Source organism: Denticeps clupeoides, chromosome 8 (genome assembly GCF_900700375.1).
Source record: "Denticeps clupeoides chromosome 8, fDenClu1.1, whole genome shotgun sequence".
Lineage (NCBI taxonomy): Eukaryota > Metazoa > Chordata > Actinopteri > Clupeiformes > Denticipitidae > Denticeps > Denticeps clupeoides.
In genome coordinates this window covers 7,145,706-7,169,943 of record NC_041714.1, presented here as the reverse complement: position 1 = coordinate 7,169,943, position 24,238 = coordinate 7,145,706, and the positions used below count along the sequence as shown (strand labels likewise).

The following is a 24,238-nucleotide window of genomic DNA, read 5'->3' as shown; positions in this document are numbered from 1 at the left end:
ATGTTTTGCCTGATGGTGGTCAGGCTTGTTGCCAGGTTAGACATGCCAGCAGCCTGAGAAGCAGAGAGAGGGGCATCATACCACAGGACAAGGGGCATCCAGCCCGTCCAGGCCTGGCAAGCCTGGTTCACCTTTTTCCCCTTTAAATCCGCGGAAACCCTGTTCATGAGATCAACCATGTATGTCAACGTCCGACTGTAGGAGGAACAGCAGACTTTCTTCAAGCCTGCAGTCACCTGCCCGGAGGGCCATGCAGGACAGCTGAATGGGGACAGACTGGCACTAGGTCATGCCGGTCTCCTTGGGAATTACGAAACTGAGGGACACGTTTACACGCCGCTACCTGACTAGCCTGATGGAGACAGCAGTTCCTTGTGCCAGCCAGTCTACTTCCTGTAGAAAAAATCTCCCGTTGGTCGTTCTGGCCTCTGGTCTGAGGTGACACAGGCCCTTAAACCAGAACAACCTAAACAGAATCATTAGTGAGAATAGAACCCGAGACAAGAGGAAGTAAGCATCGTAGCATGTGGCATTTCCACTAAACCTGTGGCTTTCTGAATAATAGGATATTGGCTAATAGGGGTGTGTATTGCAAGGATCTCACGATACGATATATTTCATGGTCCGCAGGTCACAATACAATTATATCACGATATATTGTGATACTGTACATACTATGATATTTTACAGTTCACTGAAAATGTAAAAACAGAGCTGAAATACAAGATGCTGTGATCGATCTGTCATGCTTTGCGATTTCCCTCTGCCTGAAATGTCAAGCAGTAATTCAAAGCACCCAGCTGTACAGCGCCATCTAGAGCTGCAGTTGAGAATCAGCATGCAACTACAACCTGCTGGAGTGGAGATTGTAACTGCATGCTGATTCACAACTGCTGATCTCTGATCTCTGTATCTCTGTTTTCTCTCGAGAAAACGCTCGACAGCACCACATGGTACACATTTGTTAACAAAATAGCAATATTTGATGCGCCTGTATCAATACAATATCACCACGTAAAATATCGTGATATATTGCTGTGTCAATATTTTCGAACACCCCTATTGGCTAATGCTACATTTCAGCCCACCGCAGACTTTCCTTCCTTTTGCCTCAAAGCTGCACGTTGAATGAGGACATACCAATGGACACGGGGCATCTAATCCCGGGGCTCCTTGGTCTCCCTTATCCCCTTTGGCCCCCCTGTTGCCTCTCTTGCCCCTCTCCCCCTGCAAATAACAGTGCATTAAAACACAGGCTTTAGACCTCCTGATTCACCAGCACAAAACACAAATATATAAGTGTATTTAATGGGAATTTGACCTAAGATTTAAATGGAAACAGCAGGAATGGAATTGTTTGATGCTACTGGAAAATAGACCATCAGCAGATGTTATTAGGAATATGGGAATAAGGGAAGGAGGAAAAATAGCCAATGGTATTGGTGTGCGGATTCTAATTGACTCTTTTTTTCCTTTTTAAGTCTATTTTAAGTTTAAATGACATATGACAATTCTTTTCGTTTCAGGTTATGTTAATTGATTTTTATGTTTAGGCAGCATTTCAGCAGTATTTAGATGCATTTTCAGATTTACATTTACATTTACAGCATTTACATTCAGGGACACAATGGTAGTAAGTGGGATTTGAACCTGGGTCTTCTGGTTCATAGGTGAGTGTGTTACCCACTAGGCTACTACCACCCACCTGATTTATTTCTGAATAAACTGAATAATTTCACTTTTCCTGCCTTGTGGTGTATTTACATTTTTGCCATTTATCCGATACCTTTATCCAGAGGAAAACCAGTAGTTACAAGGTCAGTCCTCCTAGAGTCACTCAGGGTTAAGTGTCTTATTCAGGGACACAATGGTTCCTGCATTTTGAAGGTGTGAATTTGTGGTCATCTGCTTCATAAGCGAGTGTCTAACACACTAGGCTATTACCTTAGTTTCATCTTAATGTATCCATTCTGTTACTGACTAAATTCAAGAATTCCTTATATGTTGGGCAATGAAATTACAGTTTAATTAATGCTGATCAAGATCAAGACCAGTGCTGATATGTGGTGGTACAGCAGCACTTGGATATTTGTGCATGTTTCTAATTATGTCATATTTAAATTAGTTTATAACTGAGAATTATTGTCCATGATGAAAAAAAAAAAATAAATAATAAAAAAAATATATATATATATATATATATATATATATATATATATATATATATATATATATATATATATATATATATATATATATATATATAATTTTTTTTTTACATTTAAATACTCCATTCACCAAGTCCAGAGGCTTTGAAGGGATTAATGAACGTTTAACTGGAGGGAACTAATTTAAATTAAACAGACCTTTGGTAATGTTCAATATTCTCACAGTGTCCCAAATCAACCCTCAATGAATAAACCAGAAAAGGTTCTCGTTCCAACAAAACAGTGAGACTGAGCAGAAACAGTGGGGGTTCTCTCTTGTTAAGGGGCTTCAAGAACAAACTATTAAACTCAAATATTACACTACAAATATTGTACTACACACTGGTTAATGTTACATACCACAGTAAATACATTTTTACTCATTTCTTACATGAAAAGACAGAGAAGAGGTCATAGTCATATTTTTCGACAGCTTCATATCTTATCATGCTAAAAAATTCTGTACTCATCTGTAATAAAGTTCATGTAAATGTAATGAAGACCATAATGCAATGCCTGCTCATGATCAGTACCACTGTTTTGTAGGACGTCACTGTGAGAACAGAGGCCGAGGAGATTAAAGGGAATCTGAGGAGGTGGGAGCGAGTCAGTGGAGGAGAAGAGGAGCGGTGCAGGAGAGGAGGAGGATGAGGAGGAGGAGGAGGTTTATTAACCCGGGCTACAACATTAGAGTGCAGGAGGACCATGAGGAGGCCAAAGGGTGTGTGAGAGAGGGACAGAGAGGGCAACCCAGAACAAACGAGCCACGGGAAACAGTGCAGGGTGGAGGGGAGGAAAAGGGGACAGGAAGACCTGTGGAAAAAAAAGAGAAAGAGAGAAGGAGACAAGAGGACGACAAGAGTAAACACAGCACCGTGTCCTGGTGTTCCTCTCAGCACCCTCAAATGGAGTGTTACCTTTGTAAAGGAATAAACTGTGTCTAAATTTCATTAGTCCATCATCTACTGCATGTAGATGATTATCTGTTCAGAGAAATATTTACCCAAGTTAAAAATGCTACAACCATGAGGTGAAGGATGTACTGTGGCCCAGTTGAAGGTGCTGAGGCAGAACGATGACATGTCCTGACTTTCAAGGTGGGACTCAGTCAGAGCATTAAGTGGTTAATAGGTAGTTAAAGAAAGGAAGGGGGAAACGAACTTCAGACCATCCGAATAAAGGAGTAATAAAGAAGCCTACAATATATATTTATTATTAAAGCATTATTTTGCAGGACCTCTACAACCAGTATAAATCAGAAAGAACACTAGTTTGGCAAAATACATTTGAATGAAACAGTACAACAAAACACTGAAGTATTAAAAGCCCTTTTATGTAGCTATGCCATTTAGTGATTGGTTTAATATTTAATGCTGAATAAAGTGCAGAATATTAACATCACAAATGGGTAGGTTCATTTCATCTGATCAGCAGAACTGCCGTGTCTAGAATTCAAGTGGTGCTCAATGACATGGGCTTCACCAGGCTTCAAAGAAAACACTTCCTGCCCATCAAAGTGATTTGAATGCATCTTTTGAGAGGAAGGAAGGCACTCAGGCCTGTTGGGTTGCCGCTTCATTCAAATTACTTACCAAATAGGTGGTAAAAAGCCACTGCAAAACAGAGACTAGCAAAAACGTTGAAGCTACACAACTCTCTTGGCTTCTAGAACCCTTGGAAGACTTTTAGAAGACACACGGGACAGAAAAAGATGCAGCTGCACATTTATAATGAAACATTAAATCTATATCAATGTCTCACAGTAAATCTACACCAGAGAGCATTAATAGGCACGTGTAATCAAAATATTTCAAAATGATACAGGAATGACTTAAACAGGCACAAAGGATGAAGCATTGCCACTTGGTCCACCAAGTGCCAACATGTCTACTAGATTGTTCTCCTTATATTTACCACAGTACTTCACCTCATTTTGAAATGTGACAGAAGGTCACACCTGCTACTCATAGGCAACTAATGCCATACAGACACGTTTTTTACCTGACTCTTAAATTTAAAAGTCAAATTTCAAGTGCTGCGGTTAAGGGAAAAGCCTGAAAACCCAGATTTCCTTGGTGGACCAAGCTAGGCATTTTCCAGCATGTTGCAGCACTTTGATCACAACACTTGATCTCCATGAAATCATCTTACCCGATTGCCTTTTAAGCCTGGTGGTCCTACCATTCCCTTTTGAACAGAAATGAGAAAAAGTAAATGACATCAGCCGGAGCTTTATGAGTTACAACACAGCAAAAGAACAACATCATCCAGGTATGCAATAGAGGTGTGAACCTTCACTCGTCTCACCATTCGATTACAATTATCAATGCCTCGATATCGATCACGATGCATCCCATATATTTTCTATGTGGTCTGTACTCAGTATGCACTCCTTTGATTCCACAAATGCCCGAAAGTCCGTTCTCCATTCCCACTTTGTGCGTGTGTTTCGAAGTGGCATAAAGAACAAAGCCCGCATGCAGCGGTTAAAGTTCAAAGTTCAACAAATGGCCGCTATGTGAGAACAAGGCCGCGCCACGCAGCATGAAACTCTGTACTCAGATCAGGACGCCATGGACACTTTCGGCACTGTTGCCACCAGAAAATAACCAAGAAACGTCATTATAATATAATCTGCCCTGCATCGATGCAATGTCGTCCACATCTGCATCGTGATGCATCGATTATACGATTAATTGTAACAGCGTCTACAATATATATATATATATATATATTTTTATGAGTCACATGTCTATCGTACATTATGTCAACAAGCATCAAAAAAGTTAAACAGTTGCTAAAATGCCAAAACCTACAGGGATGCCTTGAGGTCCAATTGGTCCTGGTACTCCCATATCTCCTTTTTCAGCCTAAAATAATAAAAAAGGAAAAACCCCATTACCCCAGCCGATCAAGGCATCCAGTAGCACCAACAAAATTTACCACCACCAAAAAAAACAATTACCAACAACGCAGGTTGTATTTGAGAACATGAACGTTACTAATAATAATGTTAATTCTTACTCGTTCTCCCTTTGGTCCTGCAGGTCCAGGCGTCCCTGCTGGTCCTATGAGACCCTTAGAAAAGCAGAAAGAAAAGTGTTAACAAGTAAGAGGTCCTGATCAAATGCATCTCAACAGGGAAAGAAAAGGATTCAAATAAGAAGATCAGCAAGCTTTCTATCTTCAGATTCCTGTTTCACTCCAATTCAAACAAGAAAATGAATGAATCCTTTCAGATATTTCAGCTTCACATTCAATTTAGAAAGTCGCAGATGGAACAGAGAAACAGGTAACTTTTTTTTTGCAAAAGCTTGCTGCTCAAATTCATTATAGAGGAAATCCAACGAACGAGTGAAGTTCTGCAGTTGTCCTGCTGTTGTTCAGGGCAGAATACGGTGGATGCCCTGGACACGTTCTCATGGCTCAGCCATTCTCCTGTATTTTAATGCATCTCAGCCATAGTGTAACAACAAGGACATGCAGCGGCATCCCAGCATGCTCTTCTGCAATGGTTAAAGTTCAGCATCACTGCTGACATATTTCCACCAAGGGAGAGGCTAGTTCAGAGACCTGCAGGGATTTCTTTAAACACACACCTCTGATTGACTGATTGATAAATTCATTAATTGACTAGATCCATCCAAGTCCAAACCAGCCTCTCTCATGTATCATAAAATGACAACCTGAGATACAAAGAACAAACATACAGACAGACAGACAGACAGACAGACGGACAACACAGCAAGGCAAAGCAAGCTGCAGGGGGTGGGAGAAATGCAAATGTGATGGGTAGGACAGGAATAAAAAAGAGAGAAGATAGATAAGGGGATGAGGGTTACGGAAGTCGCGCCACTCACCACTGGACCGGGCCTGCCGTCTAAACCGTGAGCCCCCTGGACAGCAGGTAAAGAGTTAGAGAGCCGGGGGAGGGATGACGGAAAGAGGTGGTGGATGTGAGGGAGGGGAGAGGAGTTGGAGGAGGGAGTGAGTAAAGCGGTGTGGCACAAGAACAACATCAAAAACACTACAGCTCATTATGAAAGGGTGATGGTGAAGTGACACAAAGAAAAAGAAAACAGTAACTCCTTTTAGAACGAAAGGGATTCCACAAAACCACAAAGAGACTTCCTCAGAAGTAATCTTGTCCTACCTGGAGACTCACTTTCATACACTGACCTGCTGTGGATAATTTGTTTGTAGCAATATGGAAATATATATGTGATTCCCATCTTGAATTATTTTCAGCCTAAAAGGAGTCACTGTGTCATTGACGATTGGACTAACATCTAAAAGTAACTAAAAGTTGCTTGATGACACAAAAAGGGAAAAAAAAGTATCCCAGTGGTTCCTATTCCTGATTCACCAACATGCTGTTTACCATCGTCCACAGAACATGCAATCCTTCTATTGAAATCTGTATAAAAAATAATGGAATTTGGTCCAAAGTACAAACACTACATAAAAAAATGATTTGTGTAACTCCATCAACAAAAGAAAATATTTCAAAATACTGCTCATTGATTGATGATGTATACCCTGCATGCACAAACCCAACACATTATTGCATGTTATCCTCTAAATTTCACATGTGCTTTTACTCATTGTGAATGGAGGAGAATATCTGTTTTCTGTCCATGCATGTGTGCATTTATCATCTGTTTCTGCATGCATCATGTATACATTATTAGACAAAAATCATTATGATGTTGATTGCACGCCTTATAATATTTTTATGAAGTCCTCTTATGATTTTGATAAATCCTGTATTACGTTCGCCTCAGCAAAATATATACTTTGTATGATGTTATTTACGGAATGTTTTTGTGCCTCCGCTTCAGACTGAAGACTGAAAAGACTGCAAACAGAAGAAAACATTCTGTTCCCTTATCTATCAGGACAAATAACAGGGCACTATAAAATGAAAACAGAGGCATGAGTCTCTGAGCCTTTTTGCTGGTTTGCTGAGAGTGGATCCCGAATGCATTTGTGTCTATAATAAACTTTTCTGTATTGCTCATTCGTCTCACGATTGTTTATCCATAAATGGACATACCAAACAATGTACCTATCAACATAATCCTGCATATGTGCATGCAAGTGAGTGTGTGTGTGTGTGTGTGTATGTGTGTATGTGTGCATGTGTGTGTGTGTGTGTGTGTGTGCTTGAAGACTAACTGGAAGTCCAAGATGACCCCTGTCCCCCTTTTCGCCTTTTTGACCAGTAGCGCCTTTCTCTCCTCGCAGGCCAATCCCAGGTTCTCCCTGTCAGTCACATGATCATAAGTACCATGTAAACAATTCCATTAGTTGAAATATAATTAATTCAGACATTTCTGAACCTCTCACCTTTGGCCCTGACAGTCCTTGGGGTCCCTGTGGGTGAGATTATGGTCAGACAGGATTGACTTGCACTAATTGTCATGACAACAGAAACACTGTGTCAGGTCAGGTAGAATTTAGTGCCAAAAGATCTCCTCAGTACCTCAATATGCTAATATTAGCTGCTATACTCACCATAGGGCCAACTGGCCCTTGAGGCCCTGGAGGTCCTGGGGGCCCATAGATCTATGATTACAAATATAGCAATTTAACATTTTTATTCCATACATATATAGAAAACTGTTGGGAAAATGTTCTCATCTGGAATCCTATCTTTATTGTAGTTTGCTTGATAATCAAATGCATAACAACAGATTTAAAGGTCACCTATTATAAAACATATTTTGCTATTATGTAGGTCCCCTAATACTATATTTGATGTCTCTTTCCAAAATTCATGATGCAGAATTTCAGCCACTCTTAGCCAGATTTACATTTACATTTATGGCATTTAGAAGACGCCCTTTTCCAGAGCAACTTACAATCAGTAGCTACAGGGACAGTCCCCCTGGAGACACTCAGGGTTAAGTGTCTTGCTCAGGGACACAATCATAGTATGTTTAAATCTGGGTCTTCTGGTTCTTAGACGAATGTCTTACTGACTAGGCTACTATCACCTTAGGAGTAGAGTGACCTATAGAAGTTGAGAGAGCATTCAGGGGAATTATGTCACCAACCACAATATTTGGTGCAAATAGGTTGTGTCAGCGTTTTTCCAGAAAAAAATTTATTAGCCTACTGGTTCTTCAGAGACTTCAGTGACGGAACTAAACAATACATTTGTACTCATTTTTACATACAATCACCGATCAACTGCAAGTCTTCACATGTTTTGAAGCCATGATGGTCGGTAGAGTTCCTTTTTTCGGGGAGGGGTGGAAAATTCTCTGGGTTGGACAAAGCTTAAGAAAGGGGAGGTAACCTTTCCCCTTATGACGACATAAGGGGACAAATTCCAGATCCGACCGTCTGAACTGATGCTCTCTGAACGGCGAAGCTGAATGGCCAAAGCACTACACCTATTGAAATTTCTATAGTAGGGGACCTTTAATATCCATGTATTAATTATAGGTGGAAAAAAGTAAAAGTGAAAGGATGGATAGGTGATGGAAGAACATTTACCAAGTCTGAAGGTCCTCCCTTCTCTCCTGATTCTCCTTTTTGACCCTGCAGAAATAAAGGCACAATAGATATGTTTAATTGGCTGGAACGGTTTATACCTTATCTCTAACAAACTAACAAACCCAACAACCTTATTTGCAGCCACATTTTATTCCATCTAATTTTATCAAATAGAAATCACTCTGCCTAGTCTGCACTGGGGTTCAGCGCCCACTATGTGGGCCACCATTCCCTACCATAGCGCCTGGTAATCCAATGGGACCTGGAAGTCCCGCAACACCCTTTTCACCCGTAGGGCCATCTAAACCCTACAGAATTGGAAGGGAATGGGTTAAGTGATGTTGATTTGGGGGTATTTAGGTTAGTCAGTTAAAATCACTCTTGGCCAATTCAAACATTATGTTTTGTGGTTTTTGTCACTGTCTGGTTTGGAATTGAGTGTTAGTGAAAAGCATTAATAGAATAACTTCTTAAGGATGCAAGCGAGCACACAAGAAACTGGCAGAAATCCAACCAGTTCCTTAATAAACATGACGAATATTATATATTGCTCTTCTTCAAGATTGTTAAAATTATGAAAAAAGAACATCATGCATTCTGCCACTCTCTGCTTTAACTATTACACAGTTTGGAGTGTCAAAGAAAATGGTTCACAAAACCATAAGAAATCATATTTTGTATGTCAGCCAACATGCATATCAGATGATTTATTAATTATAATAGACATATAAGAGTGAGATGCTGGATTAAGAAGGCAGGGAAATATCCTTCTGTAACCTGTGCTTCTTTAAGTACTCACAGCAGGTCCTGAGGGTCCCATGTCACCCTTATCTCCTTTAGGACCCGACAGGCCAGTATGTCCACCCTCTCCTCTTGGACCTTCAGGACCAGCAGGACCAATAGGCCCCTGTTCACCAGGCTTTCCTCTTGGACCCTGACACAGACATATATTGTGAGGAGGACAATGGATGATCCAATGGTTATGGTGGATGTGATGCTGGGTATGAAATGATTGCAACAGAATGAATGTAATACTGATGATGGGGTTGATGGAACTGATGGAACTATCTACCTTTTCACCGTCAAGACCTGGAGGCCCAGGAAGTCCAACTTCACCCTAATAAATAGGTAATGATAAGAGATTATGAGTTAAAAGTACACTATAAGAGATCTTAGATGGAACACACTATATAGATGTGCTATTGTTACAAAAGATCAACCACCTTAGCACCTGGTTGACCAGGAGATCCTGGTGGGCCAGGTAATCCAGGGGGACCCTACAGTATGAGAATAAATTGTAGACATGAAACATATCATCATTGCAAAATACCGCACAAAGGTACATGATCAGTTTAATTCAGTAAACTACTTACCATTAAGGGAACATTGCGTATATACTGAAACAAATTCACATATATGAAACATAAGTTGGTACACATACACAACATATCATAAGAAGGTATATTTCTCATGATAATTGATACATATTTCGGCATAAATATTACTGGGTCATATGCTCACATTTTCATCGTTGAGGATTTCTGCTTTACCCGGCTCTCCGGTTGGACCAGGGGGTCCCTGTGCCCAAGAGAACATGGTCATGAGCAAACACAGCAAAAAATATTTGATCGGTTAAGAGCTGATGTCACTGATTGAACTGCCTGTGAAGGTCAGCCACTCACCTGAAGTCCAGCTGGACCCTCAGGTCCTGAGTCTCCCTGCAGAGATTGACGCAACAGCAGGTATTATTGCCATATACCGATAATGATGCAACATGATCACAATTCACCTGAAATCTGTGCAGTAGATACATAGTAATTATGAAGTTGTACTATTCATACATTTCTATATATTATTAAATTAGATAAACTGTTTATTCACTCATGGGCCACTCTAAAATGATAAAACCACACATTCATTTGGCATATGCTTTTGACAGGTAGTGACACAGATTAAATGATAATGTAAACGCTCACCTTGATTCCTTGATCACCTTTGTCACCCTAAAATGGTACAATCAGAGTTAATATTTCCATAATACACTGCAATAAGCAACAAGACTTAATTATGAAAACCCTTCGCAGCAACAAAGACAAATGGAAATGCTATGACATGAAAGGTACTGGAGGCAAACGATCAAATTTACAGCAAAGTGGGAATAAATCTTTTATAATCTCTTCATAATCTCTGTTCTCTGTTGGGAATACCTTGGGTCCAATTATGCCTGGCAGACCTGGAAGTCCCGGCTCCCCTTTATTGCCAGATCCTCCAACACTGGGTTCCCCCTTTTCTCCCTGTATGAAAGAGATAAAGAGGGTTGAAAAACTTTTTTGCCTGAAGCCATTTCTCTAAGTCTATAAAGTAACAAGTTGTCATGAATGAAATTTGGATGCATACTCACTGTACACAGCAACAAAAGCACTTTAACTACATACAAACATGTCTACAATCAACCTATAAACCTGGACATTATCACCCACAAACCAACAAAAATGTAACACTGAGCAGTTAAACGATGAGGGACAAGCAACAAGTGTTAATGTCAAAGATGAAAACATCTTTAATGAGGACAGACTTCTGTGACTCACATGGGACGGTGAAGTTGTTGGTCTGAATTTTAGGAAATGATGTACACTATGAAACCCACACTTATTAGTTCCACAGACCTACACAATGCTAACAAATGCAGTGCAAACCAAAGCCTACCCTGTATCCTCGTTTCCCAGGGATACCAGGAATACCAGCCTGGCCCTTCCCAGCGGATAGAAAAGCGTTATTAAAGCAACAAGATACGGTAACAGGATACAATCACTTTAATCCTGCCAGGAAGAGTTTTTACCTTTTGTCCTGGAAAACCAGGATCTCCCTACCCATGGCCAGAAAGGTCAGAGGTCATGAGTGATACAGAGATACAAAATACAAAAAAAAAGAAAAAAAAACAAGACAAATACAAGACAGAATTAATGAAAAGTTTCTTCCAAACTCAGAAACCCCCCACAAGGATCTGAAGACATGTTGAACACACAGCACTGCACCACTGTCAACACCAATATATTTTGCTGTGGTTTTTGCAATCATTGCTATGTAATTTACAATCATCGGTGCTTTCATGCATTTACCACATAAACTGTTTGGACAATTGAAAAGGGGACTGTTTAGACACCCCATAAACCACCCTGACCCCCTTACTTCTGATCAGTAGTTGTGTAAGACAGTATTTAGAGAGAGGGGCATGTTGGCGCCCTCCTTGGCAGCACAGCAGATCCTCACCAAGGCCTCCAGCAAAGAGCTGGTATAAATAGTAAAAGACCATGTGATAAGATATTTAATTCATCTTTTCTGCTGGCTTGGATTAACCAGACAAGCAACCACAGCTGAGAAGGGGGACATGGGGCGTTGGCTTGAGCCTGTGACTGCTCACCAGATCCGTCAGCAGTCTGTGTGTGCATGTATCATATGCACCAATCAGATATGATACACAGCACATAGCGTTTCAACAAACCATGCAAATGACACACACCCTCATGCCTCAGCAATTACAACATAATAAGTCTATCATTTCAAAATTAGCACACACATGCTACAAAAAAGCCCTTGGGACACTGACATGCTTGGACTGGAAAAAGAGGTTAACTATTTATCAACAGTTTCTGAATAATCTTGGCTCCATGTTCACATCTGGCACTCATTGATCCCCATTGTAATTTGCTTCATACTGTACCAAGCGTATTACGTTTAAGGCATTTATGGCATTTGTATAAAAAAAAAAATGCACAGGACTAATCCACATTTTTGACCCATTGTTGACATATACTGCTAATGAAAACCCCACTAAATCCAATTCAAAAATATGTAAAATCAATGATTTCCAGTAACATTAAATGATGACCAAATTCATGGCTTATGGCTGTTTTGTGAGAAACAAGGAGCAGTCTAAATCACAAGCTCTAAACTGTTAATGGTGCTAATCAAATGATTAATGCAGGCCCGCTGAAAAAAATCAGGTTCATGGGAGGGGGTCCTACACACACTTCAGTGAGTTATGGGGCACACAGGGCAAACCATGTGATTAATGGTGGAGGGAGGGTCATCTCTGTTTAACTACCTTTCCTCCTTGCTTTCCGGGCATTCCTGGTATTCCGCGTTCACCCTAAGAAAGAACAAGCATCATTCCCACAAACTATGCTGCCCAGTAGTGAGCAGAGAAAGTGAGCCTACGTGCAGACCACAACAACAGACACACACACACACACATAGTCCATATCCAGCAGTGCAGGTCCTCCACACATGAGAAGTTCTGGTCTAAAGACCAGGTCTAAAAAACAATACAAGGGCTCAGTGTCTGTGGGCACACGTACTCCGGCTCCAAAAGAGCAGCAGGTGGCAAAGCCAGACTTGGCACTGTCTGCTCATGTCAGCTGGCAGTGGCTCTTTGTGCCCTCTTTCTCTCTCTGAGGGTCTTATTTAAGAGAGTGACAGGTGCTGCGGTGGACAGAGGTCAAGCAACCAGACACAGGACTCCCTCACTGACCCTCTCTGTGTGAGTGTGTATGCGTGAGTGTGTATGTTCGGACTGTAGCTGGCACCGCCAGAAAGGCAGTGCTTGTGTGGGATAGTATGTCAACGCTTCCAGGAAGATGAAAGGCACAAGTCTCTTCCCCACCCCACCGAGGGATCATGGGATATGCTGACAGCCCAGGAAGTCTAAAGGAGACTTTTAGGGCCCTGGACACCTCAACTCTGAGCACCGTGACTAGGAACCTTTGATCTTCCTTTTATTGTAAGCGTCTTCCTTCATCCCCTCATTCCCTTCATAAATGTACTAATAAGGTGCTAGAGACGCCATGCACATTGGCTCCTGCATGGCGAACCAGGCATGTTAGAGCAGTATGTGTGCAACAGATTTGTTCCAGTTCAGTTTATTAAAATGTGCCAGTTTCTACCTATTTGCATATGTCTAGAATGGGTTTGTATCAGACAGGAAGGTGGTAGTAGCCGAGTGGGTAACACACCTATGAACCAGAAGGGCACAGAAGTCACAGGTTCAAACCCCACTTACTACATTGTGTCCCTGAGCAAGACACTTAACCCTGAGTGTCTCCAGGGGGGACTGTCCCTGTAACTACTGATTATAAATCTGTGTATGATTACAGACTAAATGTAGGAAAGCGTTGCAATTGAATGAGCTGCATTTTAAAGCCAGAGGTTACAGATCTGCGTCATTGTCATTATAAATCAGCACAGGCAACTCTGTTCCCACGCCAAGTCCACGGCTACACAGGAACTCTGCTGGTAAACGGACCGTGGCTCGTTGAGTTTTACTCCTGCTCTCAGTCCAGATGGATGCTTGGAAGAGACCTCAAAACAAAATGTGTCCACTAGGGGGCGACAGGAAGGAAGCTGTGGAATCAGTGATGGATAAAACAGCCATTCGCCTCCTGCTTTTGTATGTGTGTGCTCTGTCCATCATTTTATGAATGAGTGGGAGCTGACTGTTTAACAGCCTGTAAATAAAGGGTTAGTTCAATCGGCCCATTTTGCCTCTAAATGCCAAATACGGAAGAGAATGAAGACACTGGGTCATGCATGTGAGATATCACCACAAACAGGCTGACACTGAAAAATTATAATCATGCCCCTTTTCACATGTTTCAGAATACTAATATCAGATAAACACAAGGTTTCACAAGGGAAATATCCTCACAGTTTTACATGGTGAGTTGGTGCACTGTGGCTATGGGTCAATTACATTGTTAATGTTTTATACCAATTTGTCTGATCCACAGATGTTATTAACATGACCATGAAAGCCCAGATGCCACACAACATGCCCACACCCTGACCCAGAGTGGATACCTTCTCTCCTTTCACCCCAAAAGGCCCAAGTTTCCCTTCCTCTCCCTACAGAAGAGATGGATACAGACATTTTCAGGAGATCTTTTGCCACATTTCCAGAATAACAAACAGACAGAAATAATTTCCTTAATGCAATGCAATCATTTAGGAGCAGGATGTCAGAAAGAAGCTTCAAGGCCTGCTTTTTGACTTGAACTCTGGTGGAGGTCACACGGAAGTCCCTCGCCCACAGCATCGTCAAAGAGGACCTGAGAGGGACCGGTCACCACACAGTAAAGCTAGCACATGTCTCCACATGTCACCCAGAAAGAGCTGTAGTTTAAATCAAGATATTACTCTAACCAATGAGGGTCAAGAGCACGTGAAGGAGAAATTAATATTCCAGGGTTCTTTAACTCACATTCCTGGTTCTGTTGATTTTCCATCTTTCAACTACCTGTGAATCTAGTGTAAAGCCCCAGTAAACAGTAACTACTGGGGATCATTGAAAACGATGCCTGGAAATTAGGTTTCAGTTGAAGAACTTCCATTAAAATCACAGAAGAAATCAGAGCAAACAGAAGAAAAAATAATTGATGTTTAGCTCTTTTCTTGCTTTGCAATGATGAACAATCCAGTCTAGTGTGTTGATTTTCCTAATATATCCAGAGACATTATCTGTGTGTTCAGAGTTAATTTGAGATTTATTGTGCAGTGAAAAAAAAGAACGAAAAAATGAAAGAACGTTCACCAAATATCACAAAACTACTGTATTCTGACCACCATGACAATTAACCAGCAAACCACTAATAACAAGGAAAACATTCATGCACTGGAGACTCAGCCACCCCAACATACTTGGATCTTACCTTCACCCACTGAAACAAGGAACAATCCAAACCAAAAAAGCTCCATTAAGAATAAATGCTCCATAATCATGTCAGGTTTCAACTAGTATAGGAGTATATCTTGAAATAAAAGCAAGAAATGTTCCATCATATAAATCAGACTATATTAAGATCTAGAGCCTTAAAATATCAATTTCCAACAACCATAATCAATCTAAAAACTCAAGACAATGATTAAATAGCACAACATAAGATACTAGCAGGTAAAGCAATTCACTTCAGTCTTGGCATAAAGTCAGACAACAGAAAAAAGAAGCGGAAGGCTGCAATGAACCATGTCTTCCCAAAGGAGGAACATCCCATTTGTTCCATGGCTGATTTCACATGGACCTGGCTGTATTGTGCATGTGACTACAGACATTTACTGAGATCACTTCTGTTCTCTTTGTGATGCATGGCACAGATAACAGATTAAAGCACAGACTCATTTGCATTTACATTCTGAAATTCAAAATCAGAATACTGTGATACATAGTGATACATTCAGCAAATTGTCAAATTAAGTCTGAGCCCTCTAACTGATGACTGAAGCAATGCACTAAATGTAATGAGCTGAGTGGGTTCTGTGTTCCATTGATGTTCCTACTATCTGGAGGAGACTCTTCAAGTTGGAAGAGTAAATGCTTCTGCATCGTGATCAACCTTTCATCAGTTACTCATAGAGGGGATGTCAGTAGCCACCAGACCCCTTACAGGTGTGTAGTGGCCCCTATATTGTCATGAGATTGTGACTGTGTCATGTGACTGTCCACTGTCCAGTGGCCTGATCCATGGCTATACATATGTTCCAGTACACCTCAACACAATTGTGTGTGTGTGTGTAAATGTAAGTATGGATTTATTGATGCATGTGATTGTGTCGTCCAGAAAAAAAAAAAAAAATGGTTCTTACCCTGAACACATTTCAAATACAAAAATCTTAAAAAGGCCTTAAACCCCAGAAGTCACTGGCACCCATCTTGGTACCCAGAGGAGAAAGACAACTGACTGGGCAGAACAGGTGGATTATACAGCCTTCTAAATTTAAAAGGTCAAAGGTCATTTACCTTGGGGCCTTCAGGTCCATGTGGACCAGCTTCACCACGATCTCCCTGAGAGAATAAGAGCAAGAGAAACACACAGAGAGAATTTTGGAAATGAATAAACAGTGACAATTCACAAACAAGAACAATTCACAAATTTTATTCCCAAAACAACACAGACTTTTTAACTACCCTAATGAAAAGCTAAAAATCCCACTCTGGATTAATAATTATGAAATTGACCACTGAATCTCATCCATCAGATAATTTTCCCTTTATAACACTTATGAATAAGTTTGGGAAAAAAATCAAATGTTAATTCCAGCAAAATGCAGTGTCATCAGATGAAATACACCAAATTGATCACACCTACCTTCTGACCTGGTATGCCTGGTTCTCCCTGAAATGACAGAAACAAAAGTTTTTATAAACAAATAGCCACAACATTTCTTTCACACACTATATACGTCGATTTTCCTCCTGCTGCTGGAAGTAAAACACAGATGTGTTTTCCTCACCATCAGTCTATCTGGATACAGCCTGCTTACATCGAGGTATTCCTTTGTGGCTATCCGAGGGGTTGAAAAGAGGTGAGCCAGCGGCCCGTGGTGACAGGAACCAGGTTGGAACTGAGTGTGCCACCACCCCTACTATCCAGACACGTCGTGCAACACAATTAACATTCCCCAGTCTAAATAATCCGTGATAATTAATGTACCGGGGGGAAATATGAACTAAAGCCATGCCGTCCCTGCCCAGACCCGAGAGCAATAGACCTGCCTAGGGGTTTGGGGTATGTAGACCATCCAGAGAAACTCTAGAAGGTCTGTTAAGATTTTGGGATAATCAAGATTATCTGACATAAACTGTTTTTCAGTATCAGATGTTCTTTAACCATAAAGTACAAAATTACCTTTGTTCCTGGTAACATCTGAGAAAACAAAACAGAGGAAATATCTTCAATTATTACTTTTCTTTATTACCAATTAAGTAGAGTATTAACCAGAGAATACGGTGACCAGGATTTGAGATTAAGTAAGACTAAAAACATATTTGGTTCTGTAATGCCACAAGGGTGCAAAATGGAGGAGAACATTTTAAGGAAAGAGTGATGTTTTCACAAAAAAAAATGGCCAAAACACAAAATGAAATGAAAGCATGCACCATGTAACATGTACCATCCATTGGCATAGGAATTTTTTTTCAAGACCATGAATGAAAGATGACACCACTTTTAGGACAATAAAGCCTATTTTCTGGTCAATATGCAATCTTAGTAGAAAAGATTAAAGGCATTTAGAGTTGTATTTTTAGACTCACCTTTGAGTCCTTGCCAGGTTTGCCAGGTTCTCCTGGTTTGCCCTTGAGTAGGATTAGCATCAACAAGGTCATTAGTAGAATATGGTCACACACTATAGCAAACAATGCAGCATTTTCAAGTGTAATGTCTGTACACCACATCATTTTTATATTTGTGTGGCCTTTTTACCGGAGGGCCAGAGGCGCCATGGAGGCCTGGGGGCCCCGGAGGGCCAGGAGGTCCTGGGGGGCCCTGTGCTCCTGGTTCACCCTGCTAACAAAGAGAACATTACAATCTGAGAAAGATCTGACAACAACTCGAAATACACTAACACAAGAGAGAACAGAAGTCAGTTGTAGTCATGCTAGCCAAGGTTAATGCTAGTCAGCCATTGCCAGACAGAAGTATGGTACAGGGTTATGGGTATCAGGGTTTTTCTCTCTGGTATGGAGTACCATGTTTGGAAGACATGCTTTGCACTAAAAAACCTCAACAGAAGCCTTTGAATGACTTTTGTCACCATGTTCATAGTTCTTAAAAAGCCTTGCAACACTGGAGACTAAACATAAATAATTTCTCATGAAAAGCTTCAAAAAATTCCAGAAACCCAGAGGGTGAGATGCTTGGATTGATTTTACTTAGGATTTCATTATTTATCAATTAATATTTTATTCCTCGCATCATTCTGTTACAAAAAAATATTTCTGGGATCAATTATTTAACGTTTATCGTATTAATATTATATCTTATTACAATTCGGTCTTATTATATATTTTATTGTAATGATTTTATCCATTTCAAACTCTTGGTTTATGATCCTGGATGTGTTTAGATTAAATGAACACATTCCTCCGTGCTGACCCAGGGACAGTGCAGAAATTGTTCCGTAAACCAAACCAAGTCTTAAGTCTGTGACAGTGTGTGCCATTGTCTCCCAACATGGTACTCCCTGCTGGCACCGAGACGGCGCACACCTGGAGAAATAAGATGGCAGCAGGCGGATGCCAATGGGAGTTGACCTGTGCCAAGACAATCTTTTTCTTTTAATTCCCATGCAGACAAACGCCTCTTCTCTGAGCTGAAGTCTGGTGCAGATGTGTGGCTTTTGTCATTTTTAGATGCCAGAAACTAACTGTGCCCTTTCGTTCAGCATCATTTTTTGACTGACAGGTTCATATTGAGTGATTTGAATAAATTCTGTACTGATGGTGTTTCTGGGGAGGTTCTTTACTCAGTCGGGCTTTCAAACCACTTCATTTTGTCTGAGTGCGGATGGCCAGCAACTGGACTTCATCTTAACTTTCTGTCAGGTTGGTAATAATGTTTGCTCAGTCCTTCCATTAGAACCTTCACAGTGTATATATGACCTAATGAAGACATTCTCGTCCTGAAGAGATGGAGGAACAGGGCGGTGCACACACGGTTAGGGTTCAGGGATCACGGTGTTGTTGAAAGCACCAGGCCGTCACAGGGAAAGATGAATGTTTGTCAGCTGTTCTGAGCACAGCTGCTCTCCCTGGTCAGCGAGCCCCCTTTATATGTCCCCATGTCATACCAGGATTCAGCCCAATTTTGAACTGGTTTCGCTCGTTTTGTGAAATAACAGCAGAACAGCAATATCTGGGTGAAAAGTCTAGAAAGTTTTTGTCATTTTTAAAATCCTACAATGTATTCATTGTTATTCAAAATGTGACTGACTTATTTGACCCTCCTCTACAACTATACACAAGGACATTAACGATGATTGATTGGGGTCAAACGACAAAAATTTATGGCACTATTATCCCATGATTTGGCATCTAATCCCAGAATTAAGTACTGATGATGGGCACTACAAAGCAAAGCAAAGTATATACGGTGAGCTCCATACGAAGCTCAGGGTTGGTAGTGAGGACTAGCACTGGCACAGCTGGCACACTTCAGTTGGCATCTGCGGACACAGGCAAGTGCAGAGAGAGGTACCTTGATGCGCTTTAGGATTAGAGGGCTTATTGCAGGCATGTTGCGAACGGTGATGGGCAACATCTGCTGGAGGCACAATCAACAGGTGGGCGGCGGTGTGTAAAAGTCACGGGGGGCAAAGTTCGCCAGGAGGCCACAGGAAGGAAAAAAACAAGGGAGGAGAAAGGGAGCGAAGGCGGGAGAGGGAAAAAAGGGGAGAGAGAAAACAAGAATGAAAAGCAGGGAAATGGCAAAGCATGTAGTGAGAGAGAGAGAGAGAGAGAGAGAGGGAGCAAATCCAGGGAGGAAAGCTAAGAAAGGGAAAGAGAGAAAGTGAATTGGGGGAGACGTGGGGGTTCGAGAGCTCATGGCACCATAAATTCTTAATTCTAAATGGATTCTTAATGACTAAAATGGAGCAGGATTCATGAAAGCATAACAGAAACAATCAATTTTCTTTGCAAAAATGCCTGGTGGAAAGGACTCCTGGGAGTCCTGGTATCATCACTTTGATGTTTACAGTCTGTAAACACTGTTTACAGTCACACGGTCACATGACCAGCTGGTGCTGAATGGCATTGCTTAGGAACAGCTGGATCATATATGAACTACTTCATCACAGAAGATAAATCTAAATTTTATGAGTCAAACTGTGGTATCATCACAATAATCCACTCCAGGTGTTGCTATACCCTCACATATCAGCACTGTTGTGAGGATCTACTGAACACCTGAGCTCATAGATCATCAGTGATGAGATATTACAGTCAAGCACCACCTAAGGTGTGTAAATGCTTAAATTGGCATTCAATATCCATCATCACCTCACAGGTCTACTTTATAAACATACCTCTCATTGACTGTGATATGTCATGTAAACATGCTACTAGACAAAAAGACAGTCTTCAGAACAGTCTGCATGATTAGACTGGTCGTAGTACCTTTTTGTGAGATGCTTTCATGAACATGCATTAAGGCCTGATCTAGAAGTGCTGCACATTTAGTGTTGTCCCTGTTTTTAAAAAATTACATTCACAGTGAACACTAAATGATCTAGAATACACTAATACACTAATACACTTTGGCTCTTGCTGCTCAATTTGAGAGCCTCCGGAATTATTAAATATCTGTGAACTCTCTCCCACGGCACCAGGTATAACTGTTTTATTTTTTTAAAGGTCAGTCTTGCCGCAAAGAGAAAGAGTTTTGGCCGCACACTTACTGTGGCCTGTCCGCTGGTACAGGTTTGAACAATACGTCGCTTCTGCGGACACCACCAACAGCGGAGGCACAGACAGACAGGGTTAGAACACACACACCTTCCCAGCTGAGTCTCCCATAGAAATACTACAGTTTCAACCCAGCACACCACCATTTTCTACCATGTCTAGAGTTCTGCATTTGGAGAGCCAATATAAGCCAATACAAGTCCAGAAACCATTATGCTGACACAACACTGGAGGCAAAAATCTGGAGGCAAGCAGAAACTATAGACATTAGGCAGGGATGCACTTAAGACTTAATAAGAAACAGGTGTTCCTATAAAACCCATTCAAACGTAGTATCCTTTATGCCATACGGTGCACAATGTTCAGCCAACAGAGTAGTAATCTGCTGTCAAACAAACTTGAAAAAGCTTTTAACGGTAACCAGTTCTATCTCAAAAGGACTACCCAAAGGACTGGTTAATGTCAAAAGTAAACAAGTCGAGAATATTTTAAGCACATTTAGCTGATGGATTTGACAGGAGAGGCTGATCAGCTGACCCACAGTTATCAAGCATGTAACAGAGCAGTGACATCTTATGTACGAGTGAGCGGAATTTGCTGGTGGAGGTGGTCAGAAATCCCAGGACTGGGCTGGACAGGTGGACACTCTACTCTGTTACTCGACAGCCTGATAGCAGCAGGAGGCGGAGCGATGCCTTCATGGGTTTTTTTTTAATCAGAGGAGCAGGAGTCTCAGCTACAAACTCAGTTCTCTTTGAGGCACGACTGGATCACACACTGTTCAGGGCTGGTTTAAAGGGACAAGCAGTGGGGGCAGGATGGGACCCACAAACCTTTAACAGCACGGCCTGACTGGAGCGCAATGCAGCCAGGCTTTTCAGTTGGAGGCCCTACACACAACCCATCACACATAGACACACATACTTTTATATGCAATGATTTATAAATAGTAAATAGTAAATATGTGACTGCCAAAATCTTGGCAGACTTTTCTAATTAACCTCCTAAAGCCAAAATTGTTTTAGATATTTGAATTATTACATCTATGGATTAGATCAAATGGATTTTCCAAAATCTATTCAAATACCATCAAGGAAATACATACATTTTGCTCTTCGATGCTGCTTCAACATATAATGCGCCCTAAATGATTCATATTCTTTCTTTTCTTGCTGGGAGAAGGTTCATTTTATAATTTTTTAAACCAGCATTCTCAATCTGAAGGGAACCTCCTGAAAAGTGTCAAGATAGACGTAGATTCTTCCAAACCACACTCTTAATGACTGGTTCAGGGAGTTCCGGTGGATAAAATTATGTTTAAATTGGACAGAGCATCTCCAGGAGTCCTTGAAACACTTTAGGCACATACGAATCTGTTTCCCCTTCAGTGTGCCCAGACTGCATTTCACAGGGCCTCACGCATACAGATACATAATCACACACACACACACTCATGGATATACACACACCTGAACACACACAGACATACTCAAATGCACACCACTGGGAGAAACATACTGATGGAAAGCATCATTCAGCATATGCACTTTTTACCATTTTTCTTAAGATGTCAATATTCTATCATGTTCAAACATCATTTTTACACATTTGCAACATTCATCATTAAAAACACAAGTACAGAATTCAGTTTATGTCTTACCCTGTGAGTGTAGTCACCACACACGCCCTACAAGTGAACATTAATGTAATAAAAAAAAAGATCAGTCAGCTGTTGTAGTGTGACATGATGATAAATTATTTTGTTGATTTATTCTGTTGGGTGAGTTTTTGGTGTTCTGACCTTTTCACCCTTTGGCCCTGGTTCACCCTACAACATAGTAATAGACATTACTTAAGACATTAGATAATAAAAATCCATAATCAATTAAAAGAAACAGTTCACAGACAAAACAAAGCCAAAATTATAAGGACAAAAGAGCAGCTAACTTACTGGAACTCCTTTAGGACCACGTGGACCCTGAATAAAGAAACATAAATTAAACACAATCAGCAGATGTTCAGCAAGCCCATCATAGCCAGTTTGCTATAAGCTCCAACAGAAACGTCTGGCCCACTCGACCTTTGACAAATGGATCAAATAAATAACCGGAATCCTTTTTCACGCCCCACTTGTCTCCCATTCATCCTTACCAAGTCATTAGGAATAAAAACTCCAAAATGAGCAAAAGAAAACATGAAGATCAACGATGAGTCAATGCCAAATCACGCGCCGTCCATCTTACGCCACAAACCACAAACGCAGATGACCGTGCTTTAGGGAGTATTAATAAGTTCTGGGTGGAGGGGAGGTGGGTCAGCCTTCACAGAACTGGGAAGACCTGCAGAGCAGCAGCCACCAGTCAGCATGAGGAAGCTGCAAAAACTTCGTAACGTGTACTCATCCAAAAAGCAAATCCACTTACTTGACATCATTATACAGAGGCAGGGGGTATTTGAGAAGCAATTTATCGATAAAAGGATTAAATCAAAATTCCATGTGAGTTGTGGGTTGTGTGTCAATGGGCCACTGAGGGAAAGGTGACCCTCGTTAATCTTCACGGTTCTTCTGAGGATCCCACTTTCCCCTCTTCCCACTGTCAGCTTTGTTTAAGACTGTTCATCTTCTGCTGATGGTTTAAGAGGAACCAGGTTGACATTTCTCAACCCTCATGGGTGCAGCTGGAGGTTCCACCCACAGTGCAGAGAAGTGAACTCTCAGCAGTGCTCTGACCGTGAACACGAGAGAGGTTCATTAAGGGACTTGTAAAGCCTTTCAGAGATCTTGTTTTCTTCATAAATAGCCAAGCTTTTGATACCTGACCCTGGGCTGATGAAAGGTGAGGGACCTACTCAAGATCTTAATGAAGCTGCTCCTCAGGTCAGACGGCCCATCATTGGCCCAGACGTCCCACTGGTAAGCCATTACTGTGACCATAACTCACAGTCTGCCACTGTTTTCACAATGAATCTGAGGAGCTGAGAAAACACGGCCGACCAACACAGGCAGAGAGTTTTATGAATGCTGATGTGCTCCTTAAGACCTTCAAGGCAGCCCTGTGTCCCAAAGTGTCTCTGGGTGTACTTTAATGGAAGTGGTAGGGGCCATGAATTTAGAGTAACAACATCTCATTTTATCTGACGAATAGATGTGAAATTCTGCTGGGATAAAATTTTTACAATGAGTTGAAATACACTTTTATTTACCATTTTTTTTCTGGTCCTGTCTAATGTAAGTTGTTTAAATGGAATACTGAGCTGTTAATATTGAAGTCTACAGTACAGGGCTCAACTA

At 41.1% G+C, this 24,238-nt stretch overlaps 1 protein-coding gene across 25 annotated transcripts in view; it reads right to left on the bottom strand.

Annotated features, from left to right (window-relative positions):
• The window catches only part of col13a1 (collagen, type XIII, alpha 1), a 73,693-nt gene that overhangs the window by 6,192 nt on the left and 43,263 nt on the right, over positions 1-24,238 (bottom strand). For 5 of the 25 annotated variants that reach the window (XM_028988251.1, XM_028988266.1, XM_028988270.1 and 2 more), the window contains 31 exons: positions 22,898-22,924; positions 22,748-22,774; positions 22,607-22,633; positions 19,739-19,804; positions 17,966-18,049; positions 17,797-17,838; positions 17,390-17,407; positions 16,850-16,876; positions 16,501-16,545; positions 14,568-14,612; positions 12,817-12,861; positions 11,551-11,577; positions 11,418-11,462; positions 10,919-11,005; positions 10,688-10,714; positions 10,394-10,429; positions 10,233-10,289; positions 10,085-10,108; positions 9,935-9,988; positions 9,784-9,828; positions 9,511-9,645; positions 8,948-9,019; positions 8,712-8,756; positions 7,725-7,775; positions 7,557-7,583; positions 7,386-7,472; positions 6,068-6,103; positions 5,232-5,285; positions 5,024-5,077; positions 4,359-4,394; positions 1,141-1,227 (listed from right to left, as the gene is read on the bottom strand). In XM_028988251.1, coding sequence (XP_028844084.1) covers positions 1,141-1,227; positions 4,359-4,394; positions 5,024-5,077; positions 5,232-5,285; positions 6,068-6,103; positions 7,386-7,472; positions 7,557-7,583; positions 7,725-7,775; positions 8,712-8,756; positions 8,948-9,019; positions 9,511-9,645; positions 9,784-9,828; positions 9,935-9,988; positions 10,085-10,108; positions 10,233-10,289; positions 10,394-10,429; positions 10,688-10,714; positions 10,919-11,005; positions 11,418-11,462; positions 11,551-11,577; positions 12,817-12,861; positions 14,568-14,612; positions 16,501-16,545; positions 16,850-16,876; positions 17,390-17,407; positions 17,797-17,838; positions 17,966-18,049; positions 19,739-19,804; positions 22,607-22,633; positions 22,748-22,774; positions 22,898-22,924 — 1,539 coding nt within the window. Of the gene's footprint in view, positions 1-81; positions 160-1,140; positions 1,228-2,280; positions 3,021-4,358; positions 4,395-5,023; positions 5,078-5,231; positions 5,286-6,067; positions 6,104-7,385; positions 7,473-7,556; positions 7,584-7,724; positions 7,776-8,711; positions 8,757-8,947; positions 9,020-9,510; positions 9,646-9,783; positions 9,829-9,934; positions 9,989-10,084; positions 10,109-10,232; positions 10,290-10,393; positions 10,430-10,687; positions 10,715-10,918; positions 11,006-11,417; positions 11,463-11,550; positions 11,578-12,816; positions 12,862-14,567; positions 14,613-16,500; positions 16,546-16,849; positions 16,877-17,389; positions 17,408-17,796; positions 17,839-17,965; positions 18,050-19,738; positions 19,805-20,939; positions 20,982-21,779; positions 21,837-22,606; positions 22,634-22,747; positions 22,775-22,897; positions 22,925-24,238 lie in introns of those variants that run through there. The other 20 variants (XR_003750490.1, XM_028988257.1, XM_028988258.1 and 17 more) reach the window with 20 other exon arrangements.